The following is a 19,400-nucleotide window of genomic DNA, read 5'->3' on the forward strand; positions in this document are numbered from 1 at the left end:
AAAATTTATGCATGATCCATCAATTATGACCAGATCTATAAATTCTTAGGCCAAATAAGGGGCTAATACCGTAAAACCTTAAAACCCCTTAAAAGTGAATATCTTTCGTGAGAAGTTTTTCATATTATCGCATTAAATTAATCTCTCATAAGCAGACACCTCCCACATGGGTACAAACTGTAGGCGACCGTGGATGAGGTTTCACTGCATATAAACTCCCTTAGGTTGGCAAAGAATATTGTACTTCATATTTTTGGAAAATAGGATTAAGGTGTTTCCTGTAAAACCAACGAGAAGCGAATAAAAACCACCATTTCAATTCCAAATTCTGTTGAATAGTATTCGGAAAGTTACTCGAGAAGCTCGAAAAGAAAATCGGAAGTAGGGATTATAGCTGGGATGACCTGATTTTTTTTTATAGAAAAATATTACCTACTAATCCTATGGCTTCTACGCTAATTAAACCTATAGCTGTTTCCGCTTTGGCTATCAAAGTTGAATGTAAATTCGTTTCTTGACTCGATTTCAATCTACTCGTACTATGAACGTCGTATCGATAAATTGCTTCTTCGAATTTGTTGAAGTTTTCAGTAAACAATTTTCTATTATCGGGTTAAATTATGCAAAAATCTTGGCAGTGTGTTCTGGAGAAGAAAGCTTAGGTACAAATTGCCACTGGGCCGACCAATCACACCTTCCATATGTTTTGATCAGAACTGCTACAGGTCCTTCATAAGCCCTGGGATTGATTCCTTTCTCGTAGTGTAGTTCTTCAAGAAACCTTCATACAGAGTTCTAGTAGGGTAGATTTTCCAAGAAATCTCCACACCCGGTAAATGCCAATTTACATAATTCAATAAAGAACTTTGAACTGAACTGTATCGTCGTCCATTGTGACACCATAGGTAGTGATTGAGCTTTCCTCTTGTCAATTAATGAATGCCTGATTCTATGTTTAGCTCAATAATTAAGGATCTCTGGTAGACAAATTTTAGAGAATCTTGGCAAAAGTTCAGTTATGTCACCAGCTTAGAGCAATTAGAAAGGCGGTATTCTCATACCACTGCAGTATAGAAGATGGATGAGAGATCTGAGCCGGTGAATGGCTAGAAGGGAAGACTGCTTGAAGGACACAGCTCAGTATCATCGTAGAGCCATGGTTAGCGTGGTGCAATGGTTAGCATGGCTGTGAATACGTGGGTTCAAACCGAGTTTAGACCAAAAAACAAAAAAATTTTCAGCGGTGTTTTATCCCCTCTCAGTAACGCTGGTAAAAATTCGGAGAGTTTCAAAACTTCTATTAGTGGTTTCATTTCATTTATTTAACAATCAGTAATACAAAGCAAAGCTCTGCAATGTATAACGTCGTTCGGACTCTGCTATAAGAAGGCGATACTTTGTGAGTGAGCTTAATATAGGATCGGGCAGCACTCTGTGATAAGAATCCACCATGGATTTAATAGTATAAGTCAGACTTAAACATCGGGCTGCCATTTTTCCCACTCTCTTGAACACTAACATTCGTTTTGAATGTATGGATTACGAAATATAGAATCCAAAGGCTTAAATTTGAAAAAAAAAGCAGACACCGACTGCTGATTTTACCATATGAGCCTACATATGGAGTTTTAAAAATTAGGAAAAATTATATTTAAAAAATATTCTGTATTGAATTGTTTTTATATATTTTTTACTTTTTTGTTAAATTTCTCGCAACTTATTTTATTAAAAAAAATCAGCTTAGGCTTCGTCCCTACAGATTTTTTTTACCAAACATCGGCTTCGACCAAAAATATCCGCTTGGGTCGATCCCATGTTATTATTACTAATAATTTGCATAAACAAAAAAGGATAATCATTTATATGTATTCTTTCCACACTCACACACACACACATTCTTGTTTTAGAAACTCCAGTGTCGGCGCTGCAAGCAAACACAATAATAATAGCCGTGTTCCGCCTGCGTCATGGTACGAAGCTGCTGCGACGTATACAAACGGTCCTGGTGGCAGTGGCAATGCCGACGTCTCAGCAGCAAATATCAACAACCATTATCAAACTGCCGCCTCAACAGATATACAGACAGCAACGTCAACAGCAGCGAATTCCACTACAAATCCTTCTGCAGCATATACCGCATACTCCTCTTACGCTTCTTCATCACCTGCCCACAACAATTGCAATACGTCGTCGTCAAGTTACGGCAACGTATCAAATTCAACAGCGGGAGTCGCCGGTGGCGGCTACCACAACCACCAGCAGCAACAAAAAAGAGACAACGATTCTACGGAAACGCCATTGTTAAGTAAAAATAAAAATAAATTTTTAAAATCCTCCAATTCATCAGCGTCACCACCAACAACAACAGCGGCAACAGTGGCAGCAGCAGCAGCAGTGGCAAAAATGACTTCAGCCGCCGCTGATTCACCCACGTCATCGGCTACCACCAATAATAATCAATCGGCAAATAATAATAGTTGTAGTAGCATTAGTAGTACAATCAATAGTAGTAGTAGTTTACAATCGTCGTCAAATGCAACAACACATGCAGGAGACCACAGCAACGTTAGCGGGATTCTAAATGCCGCTGCGTTAGCGGCAGCCGCCTCTAATGGCAGTTCATCGACAGATGGCCAACACCACCATAAAAGTAGCGCTAATAGCAATAATAATCATCCAAATTCTTCGTCGTCATCGTCGAATCCATCTGCCTCTGTAAACACCAATACCACCTCATCCTCCTCCACTTCCAATAACCCTACTTCTTCTTCAACATCCGCCTCGCATCACCACACATCGCGTTCAGCGGTTCATGGACATTTTCATGGACGCAGTACAACGTCATCAAGCCGTTCGCATTCCCGGTCGCCGAGTAGTTATAGTTCATCGCATAGCTCTTCTTCCTCCTCATCGTCGTCGTCCCATTCGCATGCCTCGAGTCCTGTGGGAGGGCGTAATGCAGAGGCATCTTCGTCGTCTACTACTCAGGCAACAAGTCGTGGTTCGCGTAGCCTCCAGTCTGCGGTTGCAGTGCCTGGAACATCTTCAGCTTTAAATCCCTGTGGATCAAATGTTTGTAGCAGCAGTAGTAGCAGTTCAAGTTCGACTAGCTCTGGTACACCCTCTGCAAATCCCGTTGTACATTCCGAAGACAATCGGCCCCTGGCGATACGTGTACGTAAGTTACCTTCCCGCTCTTCAGACACCTCCCTAAAAGATGGCCTCTTTCACGAGTATAAAAAGCATGGCAAAGTGACATGGGTCAAAGTGGTGGGTCAAAATGATGAACGCTATGCCTTGGTGTGTTTCAAAAAACCCGAAGATGTGGAAAAGGCTATAGAAGTATCTCATGACAAGTTATTTTTTGGCTGTAAAATTGAAGTGGAACCTTATCAAGGTTACGATGTGGAGGATAATGAATTTCGCCCATATGAGGCGGAGTTGGATGAATACCATCCAAAATCGACGCGAACTCTTTTTATTGGCAATTTGGAAAAGGAAATCACGGCCAGTGAATTGAGACAGCATTTCGAGTGTTTCGGTGAAATCATTGAGATCGACATCAAGAAACAGGGCACCTCGGCCTATGCGTTTTGTCAGTATTCCGATATCTTGTCTGTGGTCAAAGCTATGCGTAAAATGGATGGCGAGCATTTGGGAAATAATCGTATAAAACTGGGCTTTGGTAAGTCAATGCCCACCAACTGTGTCTGGATCGATGGCATTGGAGAAAAGATCTCTGAATCGCATTTACAATCTCAGTTCTCGAGATATGGTGCGGTCAACAAAGTAGTTATAGATCGACAGAAACAATTGGCATTGGTTTTATATGAGCAAATACAATATGCCCAAACGGCGGTGAAAGAGATGAGAGGGGCCACACTAAGAGGGCGTAAATTGCAGGTTGATTTTGCATCGCGAGAATGTCAAGATGCCTTCTATGAGAAACTTGAAAAACAATCTGGAGGTAAGAGGACTTTGCTTTTTATTTTTTAACTCTCTTTAATCCTAGGCAAAATTTAATGACATTTTTTAAATCGTTTCGCAGGATCCCGCTTTAGTCGCTATGAATCACAGTCACGCTCTAGGGCATCTTCATTTAGCCGCCACCAAAATTCCAATGATGGTTGTTCGCCTAGCAATACACCGGGTAGTAGTAGCAGTAGTAGTGTTGGTATTCCATCTTTGGCTCCCACCTTGTCATCGGCAATAGTTGCTGGAGCCGCCCTAGGCACCACTACGAACAACACAAGCTCGACCTTACCATCTGTTGTGGGACAAACATCGGGCAATACAACTCCAGCACGTAGTCGAGGTTCGCGAAGCTCACGCCATACAATGGACTATGATTATATCGATACGAGAAGATTTCGATCGTATGACGAATATAGTCAAGGCTCAGGAGCTTCGCATGACGAGGATGCTACGATGTCCAATCATCCGGTGTCATCGTCATCCAATGCGAATTCTTATAGTGGTATCGGTTTAAGATCCGATTCACCATTGCTATCTCGTCTTGGGCCCATTGTGAATAGCAGTGGAAAAGAGTCCAGTAGTGAAATGCTGGAGATGGCTTTAAGTCGTCGACGTTGTGATAAAAGTCCTGCAAAACAAAAAGGTATGTCGAGCATTACAAAATGCATCTAAATCTTGCCATAGCCTAAAGAAATAAAAATAGACTTTTTGAGTAATTTCGCATTTTTTTCTTTTTTAGGTGATGTGAGATTGTTCCAAAAAGAACGTGCCGTTTTATTGGAACAACTCGAAGAGTGCCCGTCCAGTGGTGATGAAAGTATAGTAAGCCCGCGAAAGCGAATTAAAATTGATCATCATTCCATAAATTCCAGCAGTGGATTGGTAAGTGTTCTCACCGATGGCGAGAATATTTAAAGAGTATTCACACCTCAAAGAATGCTCTCTTCCTATTCGCTTATTCATACTGGAGACCTATTAATAATTCTTCTCTCTTTCTTTTCATTGCAGTCACAGTCCCATTCGTTGGAAGAACAAACACAAAGTAAAAACTCAAACTGTGATTACCTCCTAAATGATTCAATGCATCGCAAGGGTGAAGTGAGAAGACTCTCGGAGTCTAGTAGCACTCTTAGTAAATACCAACAGCAAGCCAATCACCATCATCACTCACATCATGCGATAAATCCACATCATCACCATCATCAACAACAGCAACAATTGAGTCGTCGACCGTCCATTGATTTTATGGCGACTGGTGGTGGTGGCAGTACCATTGGAGGAAGTACCACTGGTGGTAGTTTATCAGCCCGTCATGGCAGTACAAGCAGTTCAAATAGTGATCATCACCCGCCACCACTCCAAACATCCTCATCATCATCTTCGTTGGCTTGCAAACGGAGGCGAGTTGTTGGAAGTAGTGGCAATGGCAGTGCTTTGAGCACCAATGCATTACTTTCGAGTTCCGGCAGCAGCGTAGGGGGCGCCAATGTTGGAGCTTTTGCAAATGACGACTTCCATCATCATCATGCATCAAGGGGTCGTGGTCACCAATTACATTCCCATCATTCACACGAGGCTAGTGGGGGTGAGAGCGCCGATGGCTCTAGGCCTGGCACACCTTTATGCGATGAAAGACCCGAAGTTTTGCCCAGTGAGCCACGGAGGGTGCCACGCGAAAGACCACGCGAACCCATGGTTTTACCATTACCAAAATTTGGCATACAGTTCTTTCAACAATATCGCAACAGTGCCGGAGGATCGCATAATATCACACCTACATCGTATCACCATCATCATGGCAGTGCTGGTGGTGGGAGTAACAACAACAACAGCAGTAGTTGTTTTACAAGTTCTTCTGCTTCAGCTGTTGGAAGTACCAACTCCGGAAGTTCTCATATGCTGTCAAACAGTTTGATGAATAGAGGAGGAGGAGGCGAAGGAGGCATACATAGTAGTAATCATTCTAGTCTTAGTCATAGTTCTGCAACAGCAACATCTACGGTCGCAGGGAGTGGAGTGTCGTTGGGTGGTTCCTCCTCTGGAGGTTGCTTTCTACCAAGTCCATCCACTCGTTATCCACCATGGCGACCACATCATCATCACCACCATCACCATCATCATGGTAGTGGACATCATGGCGGAGCGACGCCATCATCTTCAACCTCTTTGGTTAGTCCAATGAGATCGCGTTCTCTTAGCTCGAATTCCAGTGATTCTGATGTGACTGGCCAGGCCAGTGGGAGTCCATCGTTAGAAGAACGCATACGTACCCTAGATGAGATGTATGAACGATGGTCCGGTGGAAGTAGTTCTGCGGCTACTGCATCGAGTGTGGTCAAAAGGCACGACTTCAGTAATACACCACCAACGTGGCAGCATCATCGGTCGTCGTCACAGACAGATTTACATCATTCGATTGGTGGTACAACGACAACTGCAATAACCACCACAACCACAAGTGAAGCAAGACCAAGTGCCCCGCCCACACCCGCCAGTCGACATAAATTTCTTGATATCGATGTCAAGGAAATACAACCATCGGAAATTGTTAAATCAGTTTTGGCTAAGAAATCCATATTCGACGATGACTTGCAGCGTTTGAAGAAGAACCATTGGTATGAACCTTCAACGGATGCATCTCAGGTATCGAAGAATGCCGCCGGTGTATGTACATCTCCGGGACTGCCGAATCTGCAAGCCACCAAAACTCCGGTGGTAGGTTGTAACACCACACCATTGCCGACATCGGGTATTGGTGGTAGTTCAATTTCAAAATCTTCAGGAGCATTACTGCAGCGCCTAACCAGCCTCTCACCCATGAACTCGCCTCAGGCCTCAATGTCGCCGTACCATAGTCCCTCCATGTCACCGTCGGTTAATTGTGTACCCACATATACGAAAACAACTGGCAGCTGTGGAACCACTACTATGGCCTCACCATCACCTATCTATAGCAATCCAACGGGGGCACCCGGTACCTCACCAGCATCATCCTCGGGAGGCACCAAATGTTTACAATATCCATTTCCAACGCATCCGCCATTGCCAAATACTGCAGCTCCGCAGCCTAATAATCAACCAATACCTCCTCCACCCGCAGAAGTGTTGAAACACACAACGCAACCCCCTTTGCCTCCAATGGAGGTGCAACAACCACCTCAACCGCCACCTGTAGCGGCTCCGCCAACAACGCCTGTGTCGTCGATAGGTGGTGGTACTACAAAGCCAAAGAATAACTCAGCTCTAGCAAAAAGTTTGAGTTTGCCACCAACGCCGACATCGACAACAGCATCTTCAAATGTTTCATCAGAAACTCGAGTCCTCACCAAATCAGTATCAGTTCCTGGCAGTACAAATGTGGGAACAGTAAAACCATCATCTTCCGCCACAGTTTCCTCAGACTATCAAAAGCAACAACTACAACAAACGCAAACCGGTACCAGTTCCTCAATAGATGCATCAGCGGCGGCGAGCAACAACTCTGCTTCCGCAAATGTTTCAGTTCCCGCGACAGAAACGGGCAGTGGTAAACGCAATGAAAAATCGCACAAACATAATCATCGCAACAACGCCAACGATGATAAGAAGTCCTCCAAGAGTGACAAACGAAAAAATTCTAATTCGTCGCAGTCGCAATTGTCTCAGACTTCGGCTGCCGAATCAAGCGATGCGGATGAAAAGGAAGTCGAAAATCGCAGAGAACGTGAAACCACCACAAGAGCCGAGAGACAGCATAAAGAACGGCAAGAGAAGCGCGAGAGGGAATTGCGAAAGCAACAAGAACGGGAAGATCGAGAACGTGAGCGCGAACGAGATAGAGAAGAAAAAGAGAGGCTTGAAAAGGAACGTCTGGAGAAGGAGCGCCTGGAAAAAGAACGTGTTGAGAGAGAGGAACGTGAGAGGATACAGCGTGAAAAGGAACGCCAGCGCAAAGAAGAAGAGAAGGCGAGAGAAGAGCGAGAGCGGAAAGAGCGAGAAGAACGCGAAAGAAAAGAGCGTGAAGAGAACGAACGTCTACTGAAAGAACAAAGAGAACGCGAAGAACGTGAGAAGAGAGAATGTGAAGAACGTGAGAGAAGAGAGCGCGAGGAAGCTGAAAGGCGAGAACGAGAGGAAAGACAGCGCAAAGAAAACGAACTACGTGAAAAAGAGAAAATGGAAAGGCAACGTTCTAAGGAGGAAAAAGAACGAGAACGCAAGGCGCAGGAAGAGTTAAATGCCCCGCGTCGTAAGGAAAACTCCCAATCAAGCAAGAGTAGTGCAATTGACACGGCCTCGACAGTGGAAGAACCCTTTCGTCACGCAGCGGAATCAGAGCGACATAGTAAGGAAAGCTCCACTGAAGAATCTATTCAAGATTCAGCAACAAGTAACAGTGGAAAAGGCCACAAGGCTCGTAAAACCTCGCGAAACACATCTCCTGTGCGTCATCCCAAACGTAGACTTAGTAGCCAGGACAGTAATACAAGTAACAATGGTAACGCTGTTGGTGGATCTACTACTAACGCTCATAGTGAAGATCATGCCAAGCGTATGAAAATTGATTCACACACTGGATCCAACCCGCCGCAAACTCCTCATGTCAATAATCATATGCCAGTAGCCAATAATTTGGCAACGGAAAGACAAGGATCGAAGGATCATCATGGCAAAGAAAGAAGTAATAAACATAATCGTTTATCCTCTTCGTCAGGGCAGCACAAAAGCAATATGTCCAATTCGAATGAGAAGGAACACACACCCAAGCATCATCGAAATAAACATCATCATAAGCAGCAACACAATGCCACCAATCAAACGTCTCAAGTAGGCGCAGATGTTGATGTTGTTGCTAAAAACGAAGCTGCTGAGGTTGTTAATTCCCTAAATAAAACCGATGATGATCACCATCCATCCAATGAGCATGACATGGAAGTGACAAAACAAAAGCCATCAACATCAATGATTTCCTCTGAGGAGGAAGATGTCAGCGAGAACATAAATGCAAAAACCCCTTCGGGAGGGCATAAACATAAGGAACACAGTAGCGGGCACCACAGTCGACACAAGAGTTGTAAAAGAGATCGTGAACACCATCGTGAAAAGAAACGTCATTCCACACCAGGCAGATCATTGCCACAATCTGAACCACCACAGTCAGAAGCAATGACCACCAATGCCACTGTTACTGATGATGAGATTATGTCATCAGCAGCAGGGCAACCCGATATGATGCCAAGACGCAATTCTAATCAAAGCAGTTCGCAGCAGGATAACCATTCGGCCAAATCCAAACATGAACAGCAGAGTGGTGGGGAACGTAAACTATCTCGTTGTTCGGAGGATATGAATGCTTTGACCCATCATCATCATCCTCAAACACCTTCAAGTCGCCAGAATAGTTACACCTCCAACAAGAGTACACCACAGTCGGGAGCAAGAAAAGTTATTCTCAGTTCCGCCGAAGACACGGATGGTGGTGGTGGCGGTGGAGGCGGTATAGGTGACGATGACGATGATGACTCGGATGCAGCCAATAGGAAACACTCGATATTTGATATACCCGATGAGGGACCCTATGTCTCAATGTATGACAAAGTTAAGGCACGTTCCTGTAAAAATATGCAAAAACAAGAAGAAGAGAAAAAGATCAAGGCCAAATTCTCACAACTCAAACAATCGAGAGCGAAGCGCGAGGAAAAGAAACGTTCCACAAGCTACGATGGTGACTCCGACTCAGAACTTGATGCCGGTCCCGATGGTGATACTCCAAGTCAAAGGGGAAGCATAAACCGCAGTGGTAGCTCTTATAAAATGCTTGGAGGTGTTTTGACATCAACCGATGATGAACATGATCGTGAAGCGAGAAAAACACCCAGTGGCGATAGAAGAAGAAATTCCCAAGCTTCTTCTTCGACAGCCACATCCACTCATCCAAACCGTCTATGCTCGGATTCTGATGATAACAACACCGAAATCCAAAGGCGTTTGAAGTTGCAAGACAATATCCGTAGACTGTGTGATGGTGACGATAGCTCCGATGAAGATCTAATCCGGCGCAACAATTCCAGCATGGCCAATAAGCGTTTGCTCCATCACTCTTCACGTATTGCCTCAGATTCGGAATCTCAATCACAATCAGCTGTCGACATTAAATTGAAGCAAGAGCCCATTGACACCTCGAATGATGATGGCACCTCCACTCCCATTCTAAAACGTCTGAAACATAAAATCAAGAAAGAGGATGATCTAAGTGCGGAGCCAGGCTTTTTGGATTCCACTACATCGCCTGTTTTTGATGAACTTAAAGTGAAGCATATGAAATCGCTACCGATGTCGTCCGTCGATGACTCGCCGATGCCTCCAATTAAAACCGAGACAGAAGATGATGCGCTATTGCCCGTAAATGAAATCAAAAAAGAATACAAAAATTTCTATGGCGAAGATGAATACTTGGACTCGGAGGAGAAATTCCAAAAGTCTCCAATGCCATCGGCTTCTCATCATTGTTCGCCAGCAGAGGGTAAAATCAAGAAACACAAAAAGAGTAAGAAACGCCAAAAGACACCAACACAAGATGCCTCCAATACAAGTGAGCAGGTGATTACTACAGCCGATGTCATGCAGCAGTCGGCTAGCTCAAATGCCCATGTAGCCGAATCCGCGCTCATTTCGGCCCCTCAAGCCTTTGGTAAAAATCCAAAACATTTGCCATCATCACCCAATTACGATCCCTTCGATGAATTGAAAAATTCTGAGACATCGGTGATTTTGAGTACAGCAGATGCTTTGGGCTCGGTGGCAGTTACAAGCGAGAAAGCCAAACGGCATAAGGAGCGTAAGGAGAAGAAACGTGAGAAACTACGTCACCTGAGTGCTGATATGGGCGGCGGCAGTGTACAAGGCCTTGAAATGGAAAAAATATTCGAGAAGGAAAAACACCATCGTCTCAAGAAATCGAAAAAATCCAAGAGTTTGGAACTACAGAGACAATCCTCCGGTCAAGGCCCCATTGCTTCGGCTTTAGATATGCAAATGTCGGCATCCACATCCCCAGCAGCCTCGGGTAGTTTTACACCACAACATAAGGGCCAACAACGTAGTGGTGGTGAGAAAATGGAAGACATTTTCGGACCCATATCTGACGAGGAAGAAGAAGAGATGACCGATAGCGACATTGCGGGCGGTAGAGATCTGAATTGTCTGCCAAATCGTAATGCCTCCTCGTCCAATATGACCGGACCCATAGTATCGGCTGCTCTGAATCCATACAAACAGGAGCCCCTAACGCCCAAATCCCATACTGTAGAGGAAAATGAAGAGAACAAACAAAAGTGTCCCACATTGATGGGTACAAGCTCTCATTTGGAGAGAGCAGCCGAGCGTCAGCATCGCAAGGAGAAGCGTGAAAAGAAACGAAAAGAGCGAGAGAAGTCAAGAGGCGGCGGCAGTAGTAATCTTGAGTCGAATCAACCAAATGCAATACAATTTAATCCCTCAACGACAACCATAACAACAGCGGCGGCTGTGGCGGGTGCTTCTTCCAAATCTATGGAAGATGAGAATAGTGTAGACCTAGACGCTGCTGGTCGGGCCTTGGAAGCTCAGCTGATGGAAGACTCTGACAATAAAATCACCGATGAGGCCACGCCATCAACAGCAACCACTTATCGTAGTGACATGACTGATGTTTTCCGTTTCTCCGATGGTGATGAGAATTCCCTGGAAGTGGGCCCAGTCTCTAAGCCCGATAAGAAAGAGTTGGAGAAGGAACACTCAACATCCAGTGGCAAAACCAAGAAAAAGAAAAAGAAACGTTCCAAAGAAGAAAAACAGCAGATGCATCACCAACAGCGTAGAGAATCATCGTCATCGAATGCCTCACAACAAACGCCTTGTTTGGTAACAACCACTACCAATGCCACCACCATGGCTTCGTCCAAACTAACAGTTGATGTGCAGGCCGCCAACAAACATGCCCAAATTTCGGCGACGGCAGAAGAACGCCAATCTACATCGCCTTTGTGTAAGCCCTCACCCAGTCTACCATGTCTTATTGGTGAAGATGATGAAGAAGAAATGCATTTGCAAGGCACAAAATCCACTCCAAACACATCATTGACCTCCAGCTCCGCCGCCACAACCAATGCGACTGCTTGCTGCACTACCCCTCAACGAAATTCTAAAGATTTACTTTCACTATCGCCTCACATGAGGGATAAACAAATGATTAGCCCCATACCAAAAACTCCAACGATAAGCAATACTAGTGGCCTTAGTTCATCCGATTCAAATAATATGAGAAAATTAACGCCAACCACTCCTACCTCATCTATGACAGTGGATAGTGCTGTTGTATTAAATTCTAACGCTATCACAACTACACCAACGTCTTCCACTGGAATTGCAGCTTCGGGCGAAGTCGCTGCATCTGCACAAAATTTGAATAAATCCACGGAATCGTCTACCTCATCAACAACAACATCGAATGCTATGATGGCTTCATCGCCCTCTGCAAGCAGCAGCACCACCACCACATCCACAACTCAAACAAAGAAGAAGCCGGAAATTTTCATACCCGGCTTTGATGGAGAAATCGATGAAAAGATTAGTGAGTCTGCTGTTCAATCGATATCGGCTGAATTCAATCCACCTTTGGATCCCACTGCCGACGAGCCAAAGATACCGGTAGAATCTCCACCAGATTCATCCAAGTTGGAAAAACTCGAGGAGTCCAAATCTCGTGTAACCATTTCACAGGAAGAAACTGAAAGTGCAGTGTCTGCTCTCTTGGGTGAAAGTTTTGGCAATTCCTCGGCGGATTATTCGTTTAATGATGATGACGACGATAATATCCCCCTTGAAGATGTAAATCCCGTGAATACAGAACCCGAACCTTCGGCAATGGCACCGGCTGAGGCCGACGAAGAGGCTGCATTGGCTGCAAAAGCCATCGAATGCGAAGTGGCCAGTGCTGCCATTGCAGATGTGGTCGAAGGCGGGGAGGACACGCAAGACACCGAGGAGATTTGCAAAGCTGTACAAAGTTTGCGACAAGAAGAGATGGAAATCAAGGCCGACACCCCACAATCGGTTAGAGATCTACAAATCGATACAGATACCGAAGAGAATGCTGACGAAGCCGATAGCAGTGGTAGTCATAGTTTGAAGATTGATGAGACAGCTCAATCGAATACAAGTTCCTCAATGTCGGAGAAGGCCAATAATACAAGTTCTGTCATTGAAGATCAATTACAGGAAGCAGCAGCAGCAGGAGGAGTAGGATCTACGACAATGCAACAACAACAGCAATCATCCGTAATAACAAAAGTAGATCCTATAGCCAAGCTTCCTGCTAGTTCTGTGGAAAATAAACTAGAACCTTCAACCATAACTAAGGAAGACGACCAAGGAATTCAACCCATACAATCGCTCATAACCACCGGGCCAAAAACTACGTCAATAGTGCCGGATTTGCCAGGTTTGCCTGTATCTACAGCATCCACTTCGATTGTTGCTCCACCATCTTCAATAACTGTAACCATGGCTTTGACGACAACAGCTACACCATCAGCTGTAACAATGTCTTGTACATCGACACCCATTAAAACGGCATTCACTTTTGCTCCATCAACCTGCACTTCGTCTACACCCAAACAAACGCCATCGACATTGGCTGCCTCGGCCGCGGTCAAACCGATAGTATTATCTTCGCAAGCTACAATCCCAACATATAGCATGCAACCACCTACTATTACCATACCGGAACAGGCCGCACATTTCGCTGTACCGCAATTGGTGTTATCGCCTAGAGGTGTGGTGACATCGCTTAACGATTCCACGGCGTCGTCCTCCTCCTCATCATCATCATCAGCAGCATCGGTGTCATCGGCATCTCTTAGTCATTCACCACAGTCACACAGTAGCCTTCATATGCCCCCACAATCGCCTATGGGTGCGGCCTATATGATGGGAATGAGGGCTCAATCGCCTCATAGTCCACGTAATACATCACGTGGAAATACCCCAACACCAAGGCAACCGAGCCCTCACACTCCAACTCCGCCACCATCGGCGGCCATGGTTGTAACACCACATCAATCTGCTCAGCAACAGCAACAAAATATTCTCATCCAGAGAGTTACAGCGTCGTCGCAGCAGCAGACTCTGGTGTCTCCTACCACAATCCATATACAATCACCTCAAATGGGTAGTCCCATGTCCAGTCCTAATACACAGTCTCCACGCTCTCAGTCACAGTTGCTAACGACGACAGGACCTTTAGTTGCTAACATGCAAAAGATTTCTCAGCAAAATTCGCCCGGAAATCCGGAGCAACATATGATCAAAATCAACAACTATTCCACACCACCGGCTCAAACTGCGAATATTATAAATATTCGCTTACCTGCTTCCCAGACACCACAACAACATATGTCCCATCATCATCAGCAGCAGCAGAGTCCATCGCCGTCGCACCAACAACAACCTTCACCTCAAGGAAAAACGAAAATAGATCAACAGCATACAATGCCCATAGGCCAACACATTCTTCCTATATCGGTGCAGAAGATGCCACCGGTGCCAACACATCCTACAATCATAAGTAAGGTTGTTACTGTAACGCCTCAGCAGGCCCAGCAGTCTACAATTCCTCCTTCTGGTGGTGGTGGTGTAGCACAACAGCAATCTCCTAAATCTTCTTCTGTATATTCACCACCTGGTGCAGGAACTTCGACTGTCAACAGCAGACAACAGCCCACTCAAATATTACAACAAATGGGAAAGAATATCGTTCAACAGAATGCCCAAATGCAAATGATGCAATTGCGTCAGCAGCAACAGCAGCACCAGAGACAACAACACATGCAACAACATATAATGCAAATGCAACATCAGCAGCAAGCTTTGCAACATCAGCAACATCAAAAAATGCAACAGGCTATGTCTTCGCAACAGCAGCAGCAGCATGGATCCTATGCTACATCTACCCCACCACAACAGCGAAACATGAGTTCACCTCAGCAACAACATCCTCATACTCAGGCGCCACAACAACCAACAATGCACCAGCAGCAGACTCATATAAAGGGCCAATATCAACACCAGCAGTTGCTAAATGCATCGCCAAATTCGTCTCAGGCTTCGGTTAGCCAACAGCAGCAACAGAATGTCATACAAACACCATCTACCCCACAGAGATTTTTGGTACAACAGCATATTGTTGGCATTCCATCGCATTTGCAAGCAACCACAACGACAACAACGCAGGCCGCCCAACAGCCCCAGACTGGATCTCAACATCAACGTGCATCGCCCACCATACAACAGTCGGCAGGTTTATATGTGAAAACGATGTCACAACAACAAGGCGCATTGCAAACGAATCTGCAGCCTCAGCAACAGTCTCCTACCACACCACAGCGTTTGCCAACTCCACAGCAACAACAGCAGAAAGATTCATCAACATCACAACTTATGGGAAATGAAACTGCATCATCTGCAACTACGGCTTCGCGAGTCATTGTCTCAGCAACACAGTCGTCATTATCCAAGGATTTGGTAACGGATAACGTTAAACAGAGTCGTACGCCGCCACCTCCACCTCAAAAGCAGGCTGAAGGTGTCTCAGTCATAAGGACTCCAACACCAACCACATCCTCGACTTCAAATGCGCCCTTAGTTACACCAATACCTATAAAGGAGACATCCAAAACTACCCCAGCCATAACTTCATCCTCGAATACTGCCACCGCAGCCTCACCATCAGTTCCTCTTACCGAAGAAAATGTTATAAAAATTTCTCCACCTAAGCAAGATGAACACGAACAGGATTCCAAAGAAGACAGTGATTATTGGTCGGCCAAGGAAATGAATGTTGTGGATGCTTCGAATGTTTCCACTTCGGGATCTAGTACAACAACATCCACCATTAGTACAGTCATTAAAAAGAATGAGAATGTTTCGACAACCGCTGCGACCCAAAGTGTCAAAACTCAGTTTTCACCAAAGGAAACCGAGTCGCAAGCATCTGCAAAGACAAGTAACACTGTTGCTGAACCCAAAATGGAGAATCAAGAATCCAATAAAATTCAGGATTCTGCAAATATGCCCTTGGTTTCGGCTTCACAGGTTCCACCCTCAGCCACATCTTCGACCGCTTACAATGTGTCATCATCGAGCAATATTACAACTGATCATGATACCGAAGATGAAACTGAAACTCAACAAATGCCAGCATTTGAGCAAGTAGCCGTGCAAGGTAGACCCAATACTAGGGGTGGTGCAGGAGCGAAACGTGGTCGACAACCAAGGGGTGGTAAAAAAGCTTCAGCTGCACCCGCAGCAGCAGCGGCAGCTGCAGTTGTTCCTCCCGCTGTCACCATAAATACGAATGTGGCAAATGTATCTCAAGATATCAGTACTCAGGGCACAGGAGTTCAAACGCGTCTTCGTAAACCCATGGCAACAACACCAGCGACCAGAGGTCGTAAGGGTAGACCACCAAGGAATTTATTGCTACAACAACAACAACAGCAGCAGCAGCAGGACACTCAAAGTGTAACGACGACAAGCTCGTCTGGAACAAACCTCACCGCGGCCCCAATGACAACTGCGACAACGCCAGTACTCACAGCTGCAGAAAAGAAAGCACGAAGTCAAGCAGCTGCAGCAGCAGCAACATTGGCATCAATGTCCGAAGGTCACCAGCCTGATGTTTATGAATTTCATGATGATTCCGGAGAGGAAAGTGGTAGTGGCAATTCAGTCACCAATACCAATACTGATAGTCGTCCTCGTTTGATTTTAACAATCAAAAGCCCACATCATGCTACTCCCATAGTAAAGGCCACAGAAAAATCATCAACAGATCATAATCAAACACAGGCGAATGTGTCTGCTTCCACATCGTCTGTGAGTTTGGATACTTCGCAGCAACAACAACAGCAGCATGAGACAAGTGGTGCCCAATCAGATTCTGGATCTGCAACGGGTGAGGGTAATTCGAATACTAGAAAATCTCGTAGATTACAAGAAAAAGATCGCAGTACCATAGATGATATCATAGAAGATGTTGTTAGAAATACAGCGGTTCCTGGTGGTGCACCGCCTAATACACAAGCTACTACAGTACAACAACAACAGCAGCAACAATCGGCAAACACAACTGGGGTACAGTCAACCGCGCCACCACCAGCAGCAACAGCAGCCAATATTCTAACAAATGCTTTACCAAAAGGTGCACAAACTCCACCAAGAAGATCGGGACGTAACTCCTCTCAACCTAGAACAAAGGGTGGTGTAACAGCAGAAACTACTCCCGCAGCAACTGTAAATCCCATAGGTAGACCCAGAAAATCCAAAGATCGTAAGGGTACTGCGGACTTGGATAATGAAATGGTAGCTTCGCCACAGCCAAAACAATCCATGGCTTCCGAAATTATTGACCTGGATGATTGCAAGGTTGTGGAGCCCATTGCAAATACTCCAAATACGCCTGCCATAAGTGAGGCCAATGTTGCTGCTGTTGAAACAAAACAGCAACCCATGTCGTCCTCTGTTGCAGCAGTAACAGTAACATCGACCATTCTGACTGCTACAACAACGGCTCCAGTTGTTGTGACTACCTCCTCAACGAAGCCCTTACTATCGGCTTCCGCCGTAACCATTACCTCAAATACTTTAATACCACAGCATCCCAAAAAGAAAGCATTGGCAGCTGCTGAAATTGAATCATATCAAAGTCAGGCGGGTACGCCTAATGTCCACTCCGCTTTACCAGCAGGAGGTGTGCCTATGTTGAATACGGCCGCCCCGGCCTCATTAAAGACAACCGGCGGAGTGGCTGATACTGGTATTGTATCGGCCCAACAAATGCAACAGGCCAAAGCTGGCAATCTACCATCAGCTGCAGCATCTGCTGCTGCGCAGTCAACATCTCAACGCATACCATTGGATCCTAAAAAATTGATGCATGCCGCTGTGGCAGCCGCAGCTGCAGAGAACAGCAGCAAAACTTTGTCGACATCATCACCAACACTTCAAGGTTCGGTGGCAACTCCAATTACTGCCCTAACCAAACCAGTTCAGACGGAGACAGCAGCTGCTGCTGCTGCTGCCGCCGCCTCTGCTGCCACAGCTGTGGTTTCTTCCGTAACCACCGCCTTGCTGAATAAATCAGTTAGTGTGGTTGTTAAAACCTCAACTGTACCACCCTCAACTGCATCTTCGACCCCGGTTGTAACACCCCAGCAGCAAATACAAATAACGCCATCTGGACAACCTCAACAACAGCAGCAACAGCATAATCGTTCGGAGATTTCAACACCGACAAAACAACCCATAATTATGCAGCAACAAGTACCTCTGGTCATGCATGCCCATCATATGAATGTTAAGGCACCAACAAGTCTTAAGGCTCATGTTTTGAATAGCCAGAAGATACAGCAACAGTCGCAGCAGCAGCAACAACAGCAACATATGGGTATGGCTTCAACAGCCATGGGTTTACAACAACATCAGCAAACACAACCCCAAGCGCCGCCACAAAAACAAATTCCCCATCATTTAATGCAACAGCAGCAGCAACATTCATCATCACAAGGTGGTGGTAGTGGCCCAATTATACAATCGAGCATTGTTCAACGGCAAACACCACCACAATCCGTGCAAATGCAATCATCTAAACAACAGCTGTTGGTTAATATTCCACCACCAACAACTCAGCATTCCACGCACTTGCCATCCACAGCAAATGCTTTGAATTCTCCTCGTTTGCAACATAATCCGCATGCTATGCAACAGCAACATCCGCATGCTATGCAACAGCAACAACAACAATCTATTGTAATTAAACAGGGTCAAGAGCTGCATCCTTCACAGATCTTGCATGTGGTCAGTTCGAAGACAACGCCTCCAACACCAAATAAGTCATCGTCTATGGTTGCCAATTCACCAGCTGTTCATCACTTGCAGCCATCAGCAACAAATCAATCATTTAATCCTTACTTGCAACAGCCTCAACCTACATCGCAACAGCAACCACCACAACATCCATCCCATCAATCTGTTATGGGCCAGCAAAAGACAACAACAACATCATCTTTAGTTTTACCTCCTGGCCTAATGGGTTTATCTCCATATCCAGCTATGGTTATACAAACAAAAACCTCTGTTCCATCTTCCTCGCCTGGTTCATCTGCTGCCAGTTTAACACATTTACAACATCCATCACAGCATACACCTTCGCCACCATTGCAACAGCATCAACAACAGCAGCAGCATTTGAATAAACCACCAGGACCCAGCAACCCCATGTTACATAATTTACAAACTCAAGGTGTGGCTAGGGCTATGAATGCGGTAGGTTCACCGCCCCCATCGATAGCCAAGCCTTCGTCCCAACAGGCAACAATGAATGCAACAAGCTTGGTGGCAGGTATGAT

At 45.3% G+C, this 19,400-nt stretch overlaps 1 protein-coding gene across 6 annotated transcripts in view; it reads left to right on the plus strand.

Annotated features, from left to right (window-relative positions):
* spen (spen family transcriptional repressor split ends) overlaps nt 1-19,400 on the plus strand; it is a 277,605-nt gene that overhangs the window by 250,755 nt on the left and 7,450 nt on the right. For all 6 annotated transcript variants that reach the window (XM_075297168.1, XM_075297167.1, XM_075297165.1 and 3 more), the window contains 4 exons: nt 1,908-3,967; nt 4,049-4,618; nt 4,715-4,857; nt 4,984-19,393. In XM_075297168.1, coding sequence (XP_075153283.1) covers nt 1,908-3,967; nt 4,049-4,618; nt 4,715-4,857; nt 4,984-19,393 — 17,183 coding nt within the window. The remainder of the gene's footprint in view (nt 1-1,907; nt 3,968-4,048; nt 4,619-4,714; nt 4,858-4,983; nt 19,394-19,400) is intronic.

This window comes from Haematobia irritans, chromosome 2 (genome assembly GCF_050003625.1).
Source record: "Haematobia irritans isolate KBUSLIRL chromosome 2, ASM5000362v1, whole genome shotgun sequence".
In the NCBI taxonomy this organism is placed as follows: Eukaryota; Metazoa; Arthropoda; class Insecta; order Diptera; family Muscidae; genus Haematobia; species Haematobia irritans.